This window comes from Chroicocephalus ridibundus, chromosome 15 (genome assembly GCF_963924245.1).
Source record: "Chroicocephalus ridibundus chromosome 15, bChrRid1.1, whole genome shotgun sequence".
NCBI classification, from domain to species: domain Eukaryota; kingdom Metazoa; phylum Chordata; class Aves; order Charadriiformes; family Laridae; genus Chroicocephalus; species Chroicocephalus ridibundus.
The window spans coordinates 11302478-11321220 of record NC_086298.1 but is presented as its reverse complement, the minus strand read 5'-3'; the positions used below and the strand labels follow the sequence as shown (position 1 = coordinate 11321220).

The window sequence follows — 18743 nt, the reverse complement described above, 5'->3', positions numbered from 1 at the left end:
TTAAAATATAGAGTTCATGTTGAGCTGGTGCTAAAGTGGCTATTAATAATATTGCTGTCTTTTGAGGTTTTTCATTACCTTCAGGAAAGGACACCGTGTCTCTAGACTTGGTGAGCGTCACTGCTGAAATAATCAATTTCTTCGTGATTCTTTTTTCTCGGTCTTTTTCTCCCAGGCCCGTGAAACTTTTCAGTTGCAAGATGTGGCTGGGTGGAGAAGCTGCTGTATTACTTCAGATTCAAGAACGTTTTCTGGCGTTGTGCTTCCCCTGTAGCGGTGTCGGTGTGAGTGGCTTTGCTTGTCCAGCGGTGCTAAAGCATTCCCTGCCCAGGAGCTATGGGGAAGGGAGATGGTTTCCCTGCTCTCAGGGGGAAATCTCTTGAACAGGGGTCGTCGAAATGCCCTGAACGAAATGCCCTGATGTAAAGGATCTGCTAGAAAGCTGTCCTTTGTAAAGGTGGTGTTTAAGTCCCTAGTATCCCACCTGGGAACAGAGTAATACAATCATAGAATTGTTGAGATTGGAAGAGACCTTTAAGGTCAGAGAGTCCAACCACTAACCCAGCAGTGCCAAGCTCCCACTAAACCATGTCCCTCAGGACCATGTCTACCTCTCTTTTAAACACCTCCAGGGATGGTGACTCCACCACTTCCCTGGGCAGCCTGTTCCAATGCTTGACAACCCTTTCCCTGAAGAAATTTTTCCTAATATCCATCCTAAACCTCCCCTGGTGCAAGTTGAGGCAGTTTCCTCTTGTCCTATGTCATGGTTTAGCCTCAGACGGCAACAAAGAACCACGTGCCGCTCGCTTGGGCCTTCCTAATACAGGAAGAATCAGAAGAAAAAGGCAAAACTCTTGGGTTGAGACAAAGGCAGTTTAACAGAACAGCAAAGGGAACAAGCAAACAACAATAACATGGATAGAGGAATATACAAACATGATTACGGAACCGCCGGACCCTGGATGCCCCAGCCCACTCCAAGCGGCCACTTCCTGCCCCCTCCCCTGGCAGCTCAGGGTGGGCATGGCTCACATGGCATGGAATACCAGGAAAAATTAACCCTATCCCCGCCGGAACCAGGACATCCTATCACCTGTTCTGTGGGAGAAGAGGCCGATCCCCCTCTCTACACCCTCCTTTCAGGTTGTGGAGAGCGATAAGGTCTCCCCTAGGCCTCCTTTTCTGCAGGCTGAACAACCCTGTTCCCTCATAAGAACTTCCCTCATAAGACTTGTGCTCTAGGCAATTGGCATGAGCTGTCTTAGCTATACGTCCAGCCTGGTGTGTCGGGTGTGGTTTGATGGCCAGGATTAGCTAATTGTGGTGACTGGGCTGGCTTGTCCTGGAGCTCTCTCCATTGCAGGAGAGATGGAGCTTTGCTTGTAGGCCAATAGTGTGTTGCGTGGGGAAAGTGAGCTGTCACCCTGGGCCTCTGCTCTGCTGGGTGCTTTTAGGCTGAAGGAAAAGGAGAATCCGGGTGAAGAAGGGCACTGGAGAGAGCTGGGGTTTTTTAGGGTTTTTGCCCTGAAACATTAAGGAAAAAAAAAACATGGTTAGATGCCACGAAGTAGGTGGCAGTGCCTTAACCGTATGCGTGTTGTATAGGCCACGAGGGCCTCTTCCATCCTTATCAAGGGGAGTGCTAACCTTCTCTCCTTTCATACAACACAAAAGTTTCGTTTTGTCTACCGCTATTTAAACCTCCACTGTCACGCTTTTATTACGGGTAGGGTGAGAGAAAGCTTGCGCTCTTTTCCTTCTCCCTTCGATATCTCTTTGTGATCCCCACGGATGTTTTCACTTCAGTTCCTTGTATAGTAGAAAATTCCTGAAAACCCCGTTAAAATCGCGGTGACGCGCCCTTCTTGCGCTGTCTTAATATATTCACCGCCCTCAGCCAATCAGAGCGCAGCTGCCGGATCCTCTCGGACTGCCCCCTGCCGTTGGCGCCGCGCCTCGCCCAACGTGGGCGTTCAGCGGCGGAAGGCGCTTCTACTTCCGCCTCGCTGATGGCGGCGGGAGGGTGGGAGACCGCGGGTTCAAGTCCCGCCCCGGGTGGGTGCGGGTCGGAGCGCGGGGCGGGGGCTGAGCTCTGTCTCCCGCAGGGATGAGCTCTAAAGCAGGATTTGCGGGCGAACCCGTCTAATCCGCGCAGGGTTTAGCTCTCTTTCTGGGTATCCCGAAGGTTTAAGTGGGAACACGAGTGTACCGGCGGATTTGCTAATCAAATTTTCCTCAGGCAGGGGCGGGGGGCCGTTTCCTACCGTGTTCCCGCTGCCCCCGGGCTGACAAATCTCTCTGAATTGCATCAGAGCTAACGACAAGTTGAAAGAAACGTCTGCTGCTTCCAGACGTGGAAGCGGCTGCAGAGGTTGGGTATTTTTTTCCCTTTTCTAAAGGTCTTTGCCTTCTGCACACCAACGGGATAAACTCGAAGCAAATGTCTGGCGAAGTCAGCAGCTCAGGTGGCCCTGGGAGATGCTGCGGGGCCAGAGCGATGTTCTTACCCACCCCAGCGTCCCGCTGCCTGTCCCACCGACGCCGGCTGTCGCGCACCGTGCTGTCCCTCAGCCCAACCGGCTCTGCCGGAGCTTCCCGCTTGGCTCCCTGTGGGAAGGACCAGCTGGTGCCGCTTGCGGAGGAGCCACTCTGCCGGACAAGTCTGCAGATGGAGCCAGGTGCCGTGCCCAGAGGTGTGCGTGGCCCCAGGGCCACCAGCTGCCCGGAGCTGCTGCACCGCCCCAGCATAGAATCATAGAACCGTAGAATTACAGAATCACAGAACGGTTTGTGTTGGAAGGGACCTTGAAGACCATCTAATTCCACCCCCCTGCCCTGGGCAGGGACACCTCCCACCAGCCCAGGTTGCTCCAAGCCCCGTCCAACCTGGCCTTGAACCCCTCCAGGGATGGGGCAGCCACAGCTTCTCTGGGCAACCTGGGCCAGGGGCTCATCACCCTCACAGCAAACAATTTCTTACTAATGTCCAATCTAAACCTCCCCTCTTTCAGTTTGAAACTGTTACTCCTCATCCTAGCATTATACCCCCTGCTCCAGAGTCCCTCCCCAGCTTTCCTGGAGCCCCTTTAGGGACTGGAAGGGGCTGGAAGGTCTCCCCGGAGCCTTCTCTTCTCCAGGCTGAACCCCCCCAGCTCTCTCAGCCTGTCCCCACAGCAGAGGGGCTCCAGCCCTCCCAGCATCTCCGGGGCCTCCCCTGGCCCCGCTCCAACAGCTCCGTGTCTTTCTTGCGCTGAGGACTCCAGAGCTGGACACAGTCCTCCAGGCAGGGTCTCACCAGAGCCCAGACTGCTCCTGGCTGCCCCTTCCAGATACCGATGAGTTTATTAAGGGATTAAAAGTTAGTTTCCCCTCCTTATTGAATGCTCTGGTTTATGCATGTGTTTAAATCAATCCCGTTTCCGGCGTTTTATCCCTTCTCCCTGAGGCTTTCAGGCTTTGCTGTGTTAGACATTCGTTATAATCACATTGTTTGGAGGCAAGCGAGACGCCGTGGGTGGTTTAAGTGATTTGAATAAATGAGCTGCGTTACTTAGGCACTTCTCCCAGGTGCTAATTGCCCCTCCTGAGCTGTAGATGCCTGGACTTGGACAAGTTTGTGCTGCCTCCCAGTGAAATATTAATGAGCGTTCCTGCTAATGAAGATGCTGTGTGGAGACCAGGTCCAAGCCCCTGCCCTGTGTCTGGCCGAGGAGGTGCCTGGTGGGCTGGGGTGCCCCAGGTGGGGGATTTTGGGTGCTGCTAGCAGTCGGTTGCTGGATGGGCTGCGTAAGCAGCTTATTTTGTCATTTTAATTTTTTAATCCCACGCATTCGGTCACGCTCTCTTATTAGTAAGCATTAGCTCTCTAAGTCCCATTAGCTCCACCGAGAGCTGGGGTTTTGCCTGTGGGGACACCGGTGGGGGAGCATGCGGGGGTCTGGGGGGCCTGATCCTGTGGCTGGTGGTGTCTGCGATGCCCCGCGTGGCTGCGGGTCTGGCCCTAGCCCCGCAGGATCGGAGCCATCGCAGCTCAGTGCTCTCCCCTGCTGTCCCCCCGACCCCCTTCCCAACCTCCAAACAACCCCAACCGGGTCCCTCCAGAGCCGGTGCAAACCCGGGGCTGGCCCCGTTTGGCTTCTTGCTGCTTTATTAAGGCAACTGTTTTCTTGTGCGCAAATGCATATAACACATTCAAAGCCACCCCTCCCTCCGTCAGGTTTTCCCTTTAGCCCCATGGCCATCCCCAGGGCTGTACTTCCTTAGGGAATCTCAAGCCGTGGATTTAAAATTAGTTGACTGCTTCTCTTTAATAAAATTATTCCTGCTCTCTTTAAATAGCACAATATGTCACAGAAAGCCGGTGGGTCCATTCATGAAGATGAGGCAGCTCAGAGAGGAAAAAGAGGAGGGGAAAGAAAAAAAAAAAAAGTAAAAGCACACATCTCCCCAAACCCCTTCTGCCTAATCCAACTGAATTAGAGGATTTCGAAGTGGATTTAAAACTAAATCTTGATTAGGGAGAATTTCTCTCCAAGAGCTGCTGCACGGTAGTATTAATGGGAAGTGATCGTGGACAGAGGAAATAGGACAGAAATAACCGAGGGTAGCACATACGCACTCACGTCTGTGCATGAACTGAAAGACTCGGAGAATTTCTCAAGGGGAAAAGGGAGAAATTAAGCATCGACATCGCAGGGCTGGGGGCCACGGGGCTGGCCGGAGAAGCGGGGAGCGGCCAGATCCCTGCTGCACCCGGAATTCTGGAGGAGGGTTTGGCAGGTGAAAAGCCAGCAGCGTGCACGGCCGGCGGGAGGGAGAGCCGGAGGAGACGTGGTCCGTGCCCCAGACGCCGGTGTTTTGTCCTCCGACCCCCATGCTCTCAGGACGCATGCCTGGAGGCGCCCATGGGATCCTCTCGCTGATGACCGTGGTCTTCGTCCTCCCCGAGGGTAAGTGCCACCGTCCCCGGGGTGTGGAATCTGCCCCTGCTTTGGGTTACGGTTGATCGCGTCCTCCCCACACCCTCTTGCTAAAGTGGGGCTTATTGGGATGGATTTGGGGCCATTCCTGCCCCAAGCGATGTAGCTGTGTGTTGCCATCCGCTGGGGGTTTTAGGACGCAGCAAATGTCATCGCGTTTTGTACAAAACAAGGGCATGCGGGTAAGGAGCGAGGACCAGGAGCCGGGATCCCCTGGGCTCCCCTTCCCCGGTCCTGCCGGGGCAGGGACTCCCCTTGCCGTGCCCGGCTGTGCGAGGGGGCTCACCCGACCCCCGAAGCTCCTGGGGGAGCAGAGAAGGCCAGGATCCCTCGGGAAGGGCTCCGGGTCGGCATTCAGAGCTAGGGAAAGGTAACGGCAATAGTAATGCAACCTGATTTTTGCTGCGGTGATTAACCAACACAGAGATCAGGTACCGCCTTTGCCTTAAACTGTGGACGATGGAAATGAATAGCCTTTGAAGGCTTCTTTTTTTAAAAGAAACCTGAGAAATGGCTTAATTGCCATGCCGGTCTAGGGCAAGCAATCCTCAGACACAGCCGCTGGCCCTGCAGGGAAGGACTGAGCTGCCGCCAGCACAAAGCTGTGGGGACACACCGATGTCACTGTCCTGGGGTCACAGGCACGTTAGCTCTGAGTGAGGATTTCCCTTCTCTTTCTGAGTTGTTTTGCCTCCCTGATAGACCCTGCGATAAAAGCCGGGCCGCGTTCAGGGAGAAAACCAAACCAACGCTGGTGAAAGCGTCCCTCCGGTGTGGTGCCTCCAACGCAGGCGCAGCTGAAACTGGAGGAATTTGGTGAAACAGGCAAAACTGGAGAGCGACGGAGCCCTGGCTGGGTGATGGCTGTGGCTGGGAGGTTTCGCCTACTCTTTACAAACCCTGTTTCAAAGCTCCCTTGTTCCCACCATTTGATCCCAGCGGAAAGCTCGAGCTAATCTCTGATTTCGCACTGACCTCTAGCGGGAGATGCTTTTATATTTTTGTGTGCCCAGTGGGTAAACAAGTGGCAGGCGGCTTCGGGCTCCGGCTCGGTGCTTAATGCGACTTGGCAAGGCAGAGAGCGCTGCAAAGCCGTCGTTAGAGAGCAGCGAGGACGGAGCTGAAGTATTTTCCCCCTGGAAAAAAAAATCCAGTTGTGGTTCATATGGTTCTTGTTTAGTGTCCGGACTCCAGTGTTATGGCTGCAACATCATCGTTGGCACCAAAAATGTGGACATGGGGTGCTCCAACCCAGAGGTGATCACCTGCTCCCACTCCCACCAGGGCTTCAAACACCGGTTCTGCATTAAGACAGAGAGCGGTGAGTCTGCCCGGAGGGGCCGGGGCCGCAGGGGGTGATGGATTGGGCGGATGATGCTTGAAAAAAATCCAAGCCACCCTTGCAGCCTTCATACGGGACCCGTCCCGGCTGTAAGGCTGGCAGAGCATCACCCTCCACCCCGGCCATCACCCCCCTGTCCCTGACGTCCTGCCCTGTGCTTGCTTTGCAGTGGTCCTGGGCATCCTGCTGACCAGCGGCTGTGCCACCTCCCGTCACTGCCAGCAGCAGGAGCTGCCGGGGGTCCGCATCCACTGCTGCGACACAGACCTCTGCAACGGCTCCCCCCGTGCCCCCCGGCCGCCCCCCGGCCTCGCTGGCACCTGCCTCCTGCTGCCCTGCGTCCTCGCTGCCCTGCTCCTCTCCTGAGCCCCCCAGGGCCGGGGGGCGGGGGGGGGCACATGGGACCCTCGGCAGGGAGGCTGGGAGCAGGGATGTCCCCATCCCTGCTCTCACAGGTGGGCAGGACGCCCTCCTCTCCCCTCTCCTCAATAAAAGGTGCCGGATGCTTTGCCCTGGAAAGGTTTCGGTGATGTCCCGGTGACGGGGCTGCATCCCGGGGAGGATGGGGGATATGTCACCGGGCTGGGAGGGGGCCACCAGCCTGGGGCAGGGGGAGGACAGGAGCAGGGGTAGCCGTTGCCACCCGTGGGGACCCTGCCTGCGTCCCCGCGGGGTGCCGGGAGCCGAGCCCGGCTCTTCCCACGAGAGGGCATCCTCGGCCCTCGCTCCGCCGCCCGGCACCCCCACGGGTGGGCTTCGGGGTGCGGGGATGGATCCCCCCCCACGGAGGGCAGGGTGGGTCCCGTGGGGTGGGTGGGCGATGGGGTAGGGAACGGGGTGCCGGTGTGAAACGAATGGGGCTTTTTTTGTTTTATTTTCAGACATTCTCCCAACCCAAGAGGCCAAACGGGAGCTTTAACAGAAAAAAATCTCATCCCATGCGGATCGGAGCCTAAGTGGCTTGTTCAAGGTCATCGCGGGGGTTTGTGATAGAGCTGGGAATTAAATGCACATGTCTCAAGAGCCAGCCTTGTGCTTTTATCACCAGGGAAACAGCATAAACCTCATTGGTGAGAAAAGAATGAAATATTTTTATTCTAATCTTTTTTTTCTTCAGATCAAAAAAAAAAAATAATGCAAAAGACCTTTTCCATGCAAAACATCAGCTTTTGATGACATTTATCAGATGTGTGTCAGAAAAACAAGTCAAAACTCTACTAAAAATATTATCTGAGGCGCCTTCCCAGCAGAAGCACCTTGGGGCTGGGACATTCAGGTTCTGAAGATTCCAAATACAAAGAAATCAGCGAACAAATGCTGTAAAAATGACAAGAACAGCGACACTAACCGATTCCCCCTCTTTCCCCTTAAAATGTTCCTTGTGATTTTCAGGGGGGCAGGAAACATTTCCTTGGCAGCTGGAGTTATTCTCGCTACCGGTTATTTTTCTGCCTGCACGAGAGCCGTGCCGAGCTCTTGCAACAAAACCTCCGCCGCACCAGCCCGCTCCAATATCAATTCCCATTTATCGGCCGAGGCTGGGGACGGGCTCCCAGGGGAGGGGACGGAGCTGGTGGCCGGGGGGGGTGTCCCGGTGTGGCGTGGACCACCTTGCCATCCAGCAGCATCCTGGGGAGAAGCGAGGGGCGAGGAGCGGCCGCCGTCCCCTCCGTCGCGGTCCCCGGCCGCGGTCCCCGGCCGCCTGCGTGCCTCCAGGTGGTGATGCTGCCGGCCCGCTCTGCGCCCCTTGCCCAGCTTGAGCCATCCATCTTGCGCTGTGTAAGAGGCCTGTTGCAATTAAGTAGGCTGGAGTGCTCCTGAACTCTTTAACCTTTGCCCTGGGATTGCTCCTTTTGCCCTGGGGCTGTGGATCAGCTCCATTGCACTCTCCAAACAGCGCCTGCTACTTAGCTGACATTTCTTTCTCCTGCTGGATCCTATTAGCACCCTGAGGTTGAAAATGCTACTTTGGAGTGTTGTAAGGAATGTGATTTATACTGGAAAGTAGCGGCAATCTATCTTTCCCTATACACACACTACACACGAGGCTGGAGAGCTAAATCCACACCGCCTGAACAAACAGCGACTGGGATAATTGGTGAGGAGGCTTCAGACACCTAGAGAGGAGAGGAGACTTTGTGGAACGGCACAAGCGGGGCCAGGGGATGCCGGGCTCGGGGCAGGCAGCCGACAGCGGGTCTGTGTAAGAAACCTGCTCCCCAGTGGGATGCCGTCCCCACACCGGCGCAAACTGGTGGTGCTGGACACTGGTGGTTGCCAGGTGATGCTGAAGACCCGGCTGGGGGCTGCCCGGGGTGTTTGCAAGGGCTCTGGTTGTGGGGGCCGTCGTGTACTTTTTCAGCCTTTGCCTTGCCTTTCGGTCTTGTGTCAAAGGAGGACCAGCGCCGAGCAGAATGGTTTGCCTGCGATGTGAGTACATACCACAGAGAACGCAATAGGCATGGGAGGCAGATGAAAATAAGGATGGAACGGTGCCTGAAGGAGGGCTGATTAGCCTTTATCAGATATGACACACTAACCACCGAGGCTCCTTGCTGGAATACCGGGTTAAAATCTCTGCAGCGTCAAATTTCATCCTCCTGAGCAGAGAGAGACACTTTCCATAGTGTTTGTGTGAATCTTCTGGATAAGCCCCGGAGACTGAAACCGTCTCAGCTTTGTGTGGGCATTAAAAGTCCCACCCACGTGTTTAAAAAAAGACCCAAACTCAGAAACGCAAAAGCTGACATTTACTCTCAAATGTCTTCTTTCCTGCATGGCTGCGTGGCATCCCGCCCCAGCCCCGCGTCCTCCCTCCTCGCCGGGGCTGGCTGCGTCTGCGCGGGGCTGCGGGCGTTCTCCTGGGCGCTCGCACCGACGGCCCGGCTGGAAGCCGAGAGACTACTTTGCACACGCAAAAAGTGCGCGCACAGACACGGACACGAGCGCCCTGCTTTCTGGGAGAAAAACCAACTACAAAAAAACCCCTAAACCATCCCAATCCTAAGCAGCCTCTGTGTCAAAAGCCCTTTTATAAGAGCCTCAGTAGCTGAAGAATTGCCATTGTTTCAGTCTCCAGTGAGTGCTAGTCTTAAAATATTTCCAGCTCAGAGCAGGCTTTGACATTCTGCCCAGACCCAGGAGAGGGAACAAACACGAGTTCAGAAATGTTTCTACAAGGCACAGATCCTTCTTCTTTTTGGAGAACCACGTTGAGCACCTCGCGCCCTGTGGCTACATACCCCCCAAGGCGGGGAAAACACCCCCAAACGCCCCCAAAAACCGGGAGGTGGGGACTTCTTGGGGGCTCCCAGTAAGGCAGGGGGGGCTGGCCTGGTTTTCCTGCCGAGGCGCCGGGCTTTGCTTTTCATGCTGGTTATTCAGCCTTTCCCTGGTGAACAGCAAAACCACTTTTTTTTCCCCCAGAACTCCGTCACTCCAGGCTGCTCTTGCTCCAACGCCGGCAGCCGTGCAGCCCCAGCTCCCCACCCCGCCGGATGCCGGCGGATGGTCCAGAAGCGCAGGCTGTTCGGAGCCTGGCAATCAAAGGCGGCAGAAAGTATGCGGTGCCTATCCCCCTTAGCCTTTTCCGTGTGTTCACCAGCGATCCTGGCTGTGACAGTGCGGATTCGGGAGGAGGGAGCTCTCGGGGTTTCGCTCTCCGTCGCTGCCTGCAGGAAGGGATGCAGGAGGGATGGACCGCGGCGCATGCACCCACCGCAGCTGCCTGTGGTGGTGGGAGCTGGGGTAGGAGGACCTCGGGACAAGGCTCTTCCCTGGGACCTGACTCGCCTGGGGAGTTCCAGCGCAGCCCTTCGGCCGGCGTTCGTGTTTTCTCACCCTTTCCCTAATGTAAAATGAGGAGGACAAGAGCCGAGACTGGCTCAGCTGCAGCTCCCGCAGACCAAGGGCATCCCCACCTTCGTGCAAACAACTTTTTGGCAGAAAACCGCTGGAGGTCCGCAGGCGACCGGGAGCGACCTGGCTGTCGCCGGGGTCCGCGGGGTCTGCGCGTGCGGCGCTGATGGCCGGGGCCGTCTCGGGAGCCCTGCCTGCTCCGGAGAGCGGGAGCTGAGCAAACGGGAGCTTATCTGGGCTGCCAGCGCTCCTCGCGTTGGGTAACGGGCAGTGTTTGCCCAAGAACAATGTGGGGTTAAAATTTAGTAAGTCCTTGTGCAACTCTTTATAGAGAGGGAGCGAGGACAAATAAACATCTCTTAAAAATACAGTCAGTACTCGGGCTGGCTCTTTAATTCAGCCTCCGGAAATGCGTGTTGTTTATAGCCATTCGTGGCAGGAGCTCGGAGCAGCAGGGGTCTGATCCACTCCAAATTTCAGGCAAAATAATACGATCCTCGCTCTTCTCTTGTTTGCTCTTCGGAGAGAACACAAGGTCAAATCTTCAGCTAGTGCAAAGTTTGCTTTAAACTACTGAATTTTTTATGTGAGAAAGTTTCTTCTCTGCTCTCTCTCTCTTACCACGGCTCCCCCTCCCTCCAGCCAGCGAGCCCGGGGGCAGCCTGAGTTCCCAGGGGATTTGGGTTTCCTCCTTGGCTGATAAAGGCTTCCGGGGGGGGGAATCTAAGCTGGGTGGCCAAACCCAGAGGTCCTGGTGTTGAAGGTTAGGATGTCACTCACTTATCTGCTCCCCTCCTGGGGAGACACAAGCAGGGGAGCGACCACGGGGGGGGTATCCCCCTCCCTCCCCCCTGGGGCTGCCCAGCCTGCCCCGGCGACGCTGCGCTGGGCCGCGGCAGAGAAATGCCCCTGCTCTGGGAGCTGGTTCGGCCCCCTCCCTTCCACAAAGCCGAGGGGGAGCAACGCCAGCCGTATTGACGGAGAACCCATGAACTGGGTCATGTCGCCCATTCCGCGGGCGGCGCAGAGCTCTCCTCGTGCGCAGACAAACGGGGAGCTCATCGCTGGGTCTGTCCATTGTACAGGGCTCATTGTGCGGGGCACAGCCTCCGTGCTGGTCCAGGAGCCGCACACACGCTGGCTCTGCTCAAATGAGCCCAAAGCCTCAAAGAAACGCTCTTCTTCTTTAGGCCGAGAGCCAAAACTACCCTCTGCCAAGGGCTGGGCGTCGGGGGGAGCTGGATGGAGGGAGAAGGGGGGATCCTTGTTCATTTTAATACCCTCACGGCAGTGCTGGAGCCAGCGATGTGCCTGACCTACATACAGCCCGGAGCTCTCCCAACACAATTGATCCATTGGAGAGAGAGCGAACGCGGTGGTGGGGGGAGGACCTGCCCCGCTGTACCCAGCAGGCATCGTCCCCTGGCCCGCCGGCAGCCAGCGGTGTCTGACCGACGGGATGAAGCCACACGGCAGCGCCTTGTCCTCCGTCCCGGGTACCACGTGCCTCCCGCAGCCCCAGCATCCCTGCCTCGCAGCCTCCACGGGCAGCAGCCCCAGCACAGGGCAACCCGGACCTGCGGACATGTATTTTGAGACGTTCTCCCAGGGCAGACTTTCCTTTTGTGTAACTGGCTTCTGGGAGGGAAAGACGTTGGTTTGTACGTGCCCCTGGGACGCCTCTAAGTAATGCATGGAAGATTTTGGCTGCTGATAGGTCAAAAGGTGTGCTCTTTGGCTCAGAAGCTAGACGCGCATCTCCTTACAGGGCCTGCTAATGGATCGTCAGTGGATTCGAGTGTCCGTCCTCCCCAGCTGTCTGGTTTATCCAGCCTGGCAGCACACCTTCAAGCCTTTTCCTTTCACTCTGCTGTTTTAGCATCTTACACCCTTGGGCCACGCTCGCCGACCTCACAGGTGCAGCGGGTGGATATTTCTGTCGTAGTTTGCTGCTTTCTGTCCTTCAGCGGAGGTGGTTGGTAGGGTGGCAGGAAGGGAAGATGCTACGGCGCCGCGTGATTTTTTTTTTTCCCCAAGTCCCCAAATTCTCACTAATTAAGAGCCAGGGGGAATAAAAATAATACCATCTGGTGACACGGTGGGCCCAATCCTGTAGTCTGCCTCTCCCCAGGTGTGGGGACGCAAATTCAGTCGCCTGAGTGGCACTAGCCAGCGAGTGTTGATCCGGGGGAGGATGGATGAACTCTCTGAGCAAGGGACCGCGGCGTGGGCAGCAGCGTGGAGGAGGATGGAGGGGGGTGGGTGATAGACGAGAGGATGTGTCCTTGCAGTGGGTAACTCTTTTGGGACAAAAGCCAGGTCTTCTGGGTGTCCGTGTCATGTCCCTCCCCTCGGGTTATATCTTCTCTATCAGTGCTACCTCCATGGAGCAGTAGACTTTTTCTCTGACAGTAATTACGGAGCTCGTTAAACACAGAAAACCGAACCCTGGTGCGGAATAAGGAAAAATAAGGCAAGTTAAAAGGTGGGCAGAGTCTGGCATTGCCTCTCCCCGGCGGTGTCGCTTTGCTCCCGAGAAAGCGCCGTGCCAAGTTTCAGTTTTACACGGCAGAAATGAATCATGGCAAATTGCTGACGGAGCCTCTGCCGCCGTCAAACACCAACTGCTCCGGTATAAAAGCAAAGCGCTGCTGGCCCCCGCTCCTGCCGTCTGAGAACAAGGCTGCTAATTAGTAAATAAGGGATAATCCGATCAATTAAATGCTCAGCCTGGAGGCTGGAGAGGAGGGCACACCTCTGCCGGTGAGGTGGCCGGGAAGGGATGGCTGTGCAGAGAGGTTTTTACGCCCTGAGCGGATAGGAAGGCTCCGTCCCTCCTCCGGCCATGCCTCCAGGGATGGAGGGGCTGGAGCCCGCCCAGACCGAGCCCTGTCCTCACCCCAGGCCACCCCTGAGTCATCCCGATGTCACCACAGCGGGTAAAGAGCGGCCGCCCGCACCCGCGGGGTCTGGCACCTCGTCGGGGAGGGAGGCGAAGGAAAACTGCAGGAGTCGCCGACTGTTGCCAGGCTTGCGACTTCAACCTCAGGCGAGCAGCAAAAGGGAACTAAATGCTCACTCGGTGATGGCAAGCAGGGCTCTCCCGGGGCTTCGCTGCAGCTGGGGTGGCTCATCTGCGGAGCCCAGGCCAAGGGGACCCATCCGTGGGTCCCGATCCTGTCCCCATCCCCGTGCCAGCCCCCCCGGCAGCTTTGTGCCCCCGCGGCTCAGCCCTGTCCCAGCACATCCCTCAAACACGAGCTTTTATGAGCTGCTTCCCCTCAGCCGTCTTTGGCACTATTAAAACATTTTCCACCAGCACCGATTTCAATTACATGTTTTTAAAAAGTCATTAAAGAGAATTCCCCATGAAATTATTTTTATTTCTCGCCTCTCCTCCCCGCCCCTCCCTCTACTTCCAAACTAATGAGATTAATTGGAAACCGCAAACATCTTCCAAGGCCCCAAGGCAAGTGGGATGTCAAACGAATGCAACTCTTCCCAAGCTGCGCCGGATCCCACCGACCCTCCCTCCCGCCCCCCCGCTCAGAGCATCCCCCCCGACATGGGGCTGCGTTTTGCAGACTCAGGAGGTGCTCAAGTTTTGAAATCTTTCATATTTTCTTTTCCCCTCCTTTGAGGAAGGAAAAAGAAAGTGCCTGAGGAATGAGAGCCGTCAGATGCAATAATGTGAAACCTTACTTTTGGCTGGCGTGCAGAGGGGGGGGCGTCTCTCTGGCGTTAACCGGGGAAGTTGAAACAGGGAAATGGGGAGGAATATTAGAAAAGTTATTCCGCTTTCTCTCAGCCCCACAGGTGGGAAAAGAAAAATAAAATCCCCCAAACCCAATAACCTGCAAACCAAACCCGACAATAGCCCTATTCACCTCCCAGGCTTTTATCCACTCCCAGTGTTTGATTCCTCCCGTCCCGGCGCTGGGTTAATCAATAGAACAAATCTCCGGTGTCGCACCTCTCCCGGCCCCCACGGGCTCCTCCGCCACGGATTAAAGCAAAGAGCCATTTGCAGGGCTGCCCGCCTCGCAACACAGACCGCTTTTTCAGGCTGCCTTCCTACCACCCGCTCAGGATAAATAACGGAGAGGGAACAATACAGGAGATTTGTTACTTGGTGGAGCAACCGCTCAGCGTCACCTTCCCTCCAGCGCTGCTTTAAGGAGGGCGAAGGAAAACCTCAACTAAAGATCCAAACCCTGCTGAATTACACTCATTTATTCATATATACGCGCACACAGAGGTGAGGAAGATGGTGACAACAGTTTTGGAATTGGAGAAAACAAATTTATTTGCATGGAACAGCCCCCCCAAAGCCTAGTTTGTGCAAACACACGGGCGCTGATGATGGCAGAGAAAATTAAGGCTGCGGAATGGCCTCGCTCCTTTGCCTGGATGACTTTAGCCTTGCTTACAGCTCATCTGTGCTGCCAGCCCCCGTCTTCGTAGGGGTGGGGGTGGATTTCGGTGGGACCACAGGGAAGATGCTGTGAGATGCCCATGGAGGGTCCGGTGAGCCACCCCCTTGTACGAGCGCGGGGTGCCTGGGACCGGAGGGTGCACGGAGAGCAGCGAGCATCCTACCGGCACGGGCAGGGGACCACGGCAGCCGTGGGACAACCTGCCCTGCTGCCCATGCAACAGCCCGGCCAAAAAACACCGCTGCGGATTCAGTCCCCGACGCCGTCCGACAAGTTAAAAACCTCCAGTTTATTAAAGATACATTCCTATGCTAATAAAAGACGCGTTGTCTGGTGGCGGAGAGGCTGCAGGATGTTATGGTTGGAATGTTCCTCAGCCCTTGTGTAATTAAAAGCCCCACCAGCTGTGGATCTGCGAGAAGCTATTTTTTCCCCCCCAGACAGACAGACTTGATGTTTTCTGTGATCTCCGTGATGTCACCCGCTCCCCTTTGATGTGTGCAACCGAGGAACCGCCGAGGCTCACGACTCCAGGGGGATATTTGTCTGAGTATTGCTCATTAGATGACCCAGTAGGATGGAGGCAAGATTAATTACAGAAGGCAAGAGACCGATCCCTGCATCCATATTCATTAGCGCATTAGGGCTCCGTGGCCATTGTGGTGAGCCAAATGCAAAAATAATAATAGGACGAAGTCACTTCCCTGAAGATTTCAATAATGGGACAAAAGGATGGATTGTTTTCCCCATTTCATGTGGGGAGAATGGAGACGCAGAGCAATTAAAGGCCTGTCTTAACATAATAAAGCAGACCGTCCCCCGAGGGGCGTGCAGCAGAGCCAGACTCAGAGCAGATCCCTCCTGATCCCCCCTCGTGCTTTCACGTTTGTGTGACACCACGGAGCACCAAATCTGCCGGGGTTTCCTTATGCAAGTCCTGCTCTTGGACCGGCTGGTGGCAAGTGACGTTGCAGGGGTGGCCAGGGGTACCCAGAGCAGCCCCGCCGAACCCTGCCGCAGCCGGCAAGGACGGACCAGCCCCTGGGGTCCGTGGGGCACCAACGACCTGGGCTCTGAGCAAACGGCCTCGGGAACTCACCCCTCCCCACGCTGAGTGTTCCGACTCCACAGCACACAAACCAACCCCCTAAAATCCCCGGAAAACGCTTTGGTCCTATTCTCTTTCTGACACCCTCGCTCCCACCAGATGCTGGAGACAAAAGGCTCTCCCATGGCACAGCTCAGATGCTCCCTGGGCACTCCCGGCCCTTCTCTAGTCGCCGGGATTTTCCAGAGACAGAAAAAGCTGGAGGCAAAATCCTGCTGCCCGTTGTAACAACATAAAGGAACATATTTCATGGGAGCCCTCAGATGTGTCGTCTTTGGGCTCTAGGGGTCCGTGGAGGACAGCTGGAGCCCGTCCTCCCGCCCAGGCTTGGTAGACCATTACGCTGGTGGCTTCTGAGTTGTTATTCTGGGTTAGATAAAAACAGCCCCGTGACAGCAGAGAGGCCACAGCGCAGGGTGTAGGAACAGCGCGTCCCCTCCGCTCACGCCCCGGCCGCTGGCTGGGGCAAATACCGGTCCCAAGCCTCCCAGTGAGCATTTCTGCAGGTATTTACCCTGCGAGCAGCCCAGAACTGGATTAAGATAAGGTGAGCGCTGGGACGATGTGGAAATGCCTGTCAGGCCTACAAACCTGCAGGGCAAATTAAGCAATCATGTTCCCAGGACATACATAAAAATAAGTAAAAAACACTACTAATCCATAGCAACAAAAGGAGATAGCATGGCAACAGCAGCAACTGCTGCAAAACAAAACAGCAACAAGAAGAGAGGAGGGGAGAGAGAAAATAAAGCCCAGCTCTGTCTTTCAGGGGTGTTTAAGGTAAAGTGGGATGTTGCATCCCAGGTGGGTGGTGGATGGTCCACGGGCCGGCTGTGGATGCGAGGGGCTGGCTGTGCCGTCCTGTGCACAGCTCTGCTGGGCTGCCAGGGTCCGGGGGGATCCCGGGGGCACTGGTTTGGCCTCTGGAGCTGGGAAGGGGCTGCAGCGAGGCAGTGGCTGTGGCACAGGGTGGTGGTGATGGACATGGAGCTGTCGGAGCAGGTCCAGAGGAGACCACGAAGATGCTCAGAGCCCCTCTGCTGTGGGGACAGGCTGGGAGAGCTGGGGGGGTTCAGCCTGGAGAAGAGAAGGCTCCGTGGAGACCTTCCAGCCCCTTCCAGTCCCTCAAGGGGCTCCAGAAAGCTGGGGAGGGACTCTGGAGCAGGGAGGGGAGCCATGGGACGAGGGGGAGTGGTTTTAAACTGAAAAAGGGAAGATCTAGATGAGATCCGAGGCAGAAATTGTTTGCTGTGAGGGCGGTGAGCCCCTGGCCCAGGGTGCCCAGAGAAGCTGTGGCTGCCCCATCCCTGGAGGGGTTCAAGGCCAGGTTGGACGGGGCTTGGAGCAACCTGGGCTGGTGGGAGGTGTCCCTGCCCAGGGCAGGGGGGCTGGATTAGATGATCTTTAGTGTGCTTTCCCACCCAAACCATTCCATGAGTCTATGATTCCATGATTTCCTGGGCTGTCCTCAGGGCAGGTCTGACGGCTGGGGTTCTCTAGGGGTACCTGAGCCTGTGCTTGGGCTGAGAAAGGTCCCAGCTCCTGGTGATCACCAGCGGAGCAGGGCTGGGAGCTGAGGATACCAAGCCCATAGGATTTTTTCCCTCCCCCCTCCACTGCTATTGAGAAAATTAAAGCAAAAAATGGCCAGCACAGGAGGAACCGTTCTCAACAGCAGCTCACAATCGCTTCATGAGAATGAGCTGCTCGTGGCCGTTGGCACTGCAGAGGAAAAAGAGCCTTTTACCCCTCAGGACTGACGTGCCGTGGGCTTTCTGGATTGAATAACTGAGCCCAGGAGCGGAGGCAGCCCTGCTGCGCTCCCACCCTCCAAAACGATGCTTCCGGCTCCCATCAGGGCAACCCCCCCAAACCCTCCCCCCCCCCCCAAAACTGGGATAAACTCAGCATCAAAACAAGGCTCAAAGCCTGTTTTGAACCCAGGTAATGCTCTGCTGTGGGCGCGTAGGAAGAGCGTGATGGAAATAAGCCCTAATGGGTGTTAATTTGAAGTGGCAAGTTTGTGAGTCAGGCGGGGGGGGGGGTGCGGGGGGAGGAGTGGGCAGGCGGCGGGATGCGGGGATGAGAAGTGTTGCTGCTCCCGCTGCCTGCTCGGAGGGGCTACGGACGCTTCTGGCATGGCCGGGCAGGGCGAGAGCAGCCCAGCGAGGGCTCGGCGTTTGGGAGGAGAAGGGGATCCGCCTGCAGAACAGAGAGGGGATTGCATAAAGCCGAGTTACAGGCAGTTTGGCTTTATCGAAACCCACGTTCAATGGATCGTTGTTAAAAGGAGGAGATTTTCCATGCTGTGGGAGCCAAAGCAAATACAGTGCAACTTAATTAAACGCTCGCCTGCTAAAATAATAATTTTCTTCTGAATCGAGGAAGGTAAAGTACAATGGGAGATGGTCCTGCTAAAAGAGCAATGACTCTCCAGCGTGCCTGGCAGAAGCGCACAGGTAAAAAGCACAATAAAGCAGTTTTCTGGTGGGGAGAGTTCTCCACTTTTTCCCTCGTACAGGTCCGTGTGTAGGATGCCCTCCACGGCCGCGCTGGCTGCCGAAGCCTCACGTCCTGCCTGTCTCCATCACAAAACACGGACACACAGCCCAGTGCCGCTCTACGCACAGCTCAGGGAACGGTATTGTCTGAGTGGAAATGCTAATGCTTGTCTAGAGGAAAGAGAAGGAAAAAGGGGGAAAAATATCTGTGAATAACTGCAATTTTAATTCTGCTCTTGCTTGCCGGTGCTGGGGAGTCGGGAGGCACCTCATCTGACTGGCCCGCGGCCACTTCTGCACTCCGAGAACTTGTTCGGTGGGGCTCCGGACAGCAAAAAAGATCATCTGGAAAAGAGCCCTTCCAAATACGAAGTGAATGGGAATATCATCATCATCATCCAAGGAACCCGGGAGAACGGTTTCAAGAGGTAAAGCTGGAAAAAAAGAGGAAAAAAAAAAAAAGAGGTCTCGAAGCGTGCACCTGCAGGACTGGCAGCGTGTGGAGCGAGCCTTGGA

At 55.9% G+C, this 18743-nt stretch overlaps 1 protein-coding gene and 1 non-coding gene across 2 annotated transcripts; one reads left to right on the top strand and one right to left on the bottom strand.

Annotated features, from left to right (window-relative positions):
• Positions 1-1544: 1544 nt before the first annotated feature.
• On the bottom strand, positions 1545-1672 carry LOC134523957 (U6atac minor spliceosomal RNA). The gene has a single exon (XR_010073450.1). It is a non-coding gene; the product is annotated as a U6atac minor spliceosomal RNA (small nuclear RNA).
• A 3191-nt stretch (positions 1673-4863) lies between these two features.
• On the top strand, positions 4864-7255 carry LOC134523920 (ly6/PLAUR domain-containing protein 1-like). Its single transcript, XM_063353446.1, has 4 exons — positions 4864-4952; positions 6163-6303; positions 6494-6779; positions 7206-7255. Exons 1-3 carry the CDS (start codon positions 4877-4879, stop codon positions 6688-6690), a joined length of 414 nt encoding a protein of 137 aa, XP_063209516.1. The 5' UTR covers positions 4864-4876; the 3' UTR covers positions 6691-6779; positions 7206-7255.
• The last annotated feature ends 11488 nt before the right edge of the window (positions 7256-18743 follow it).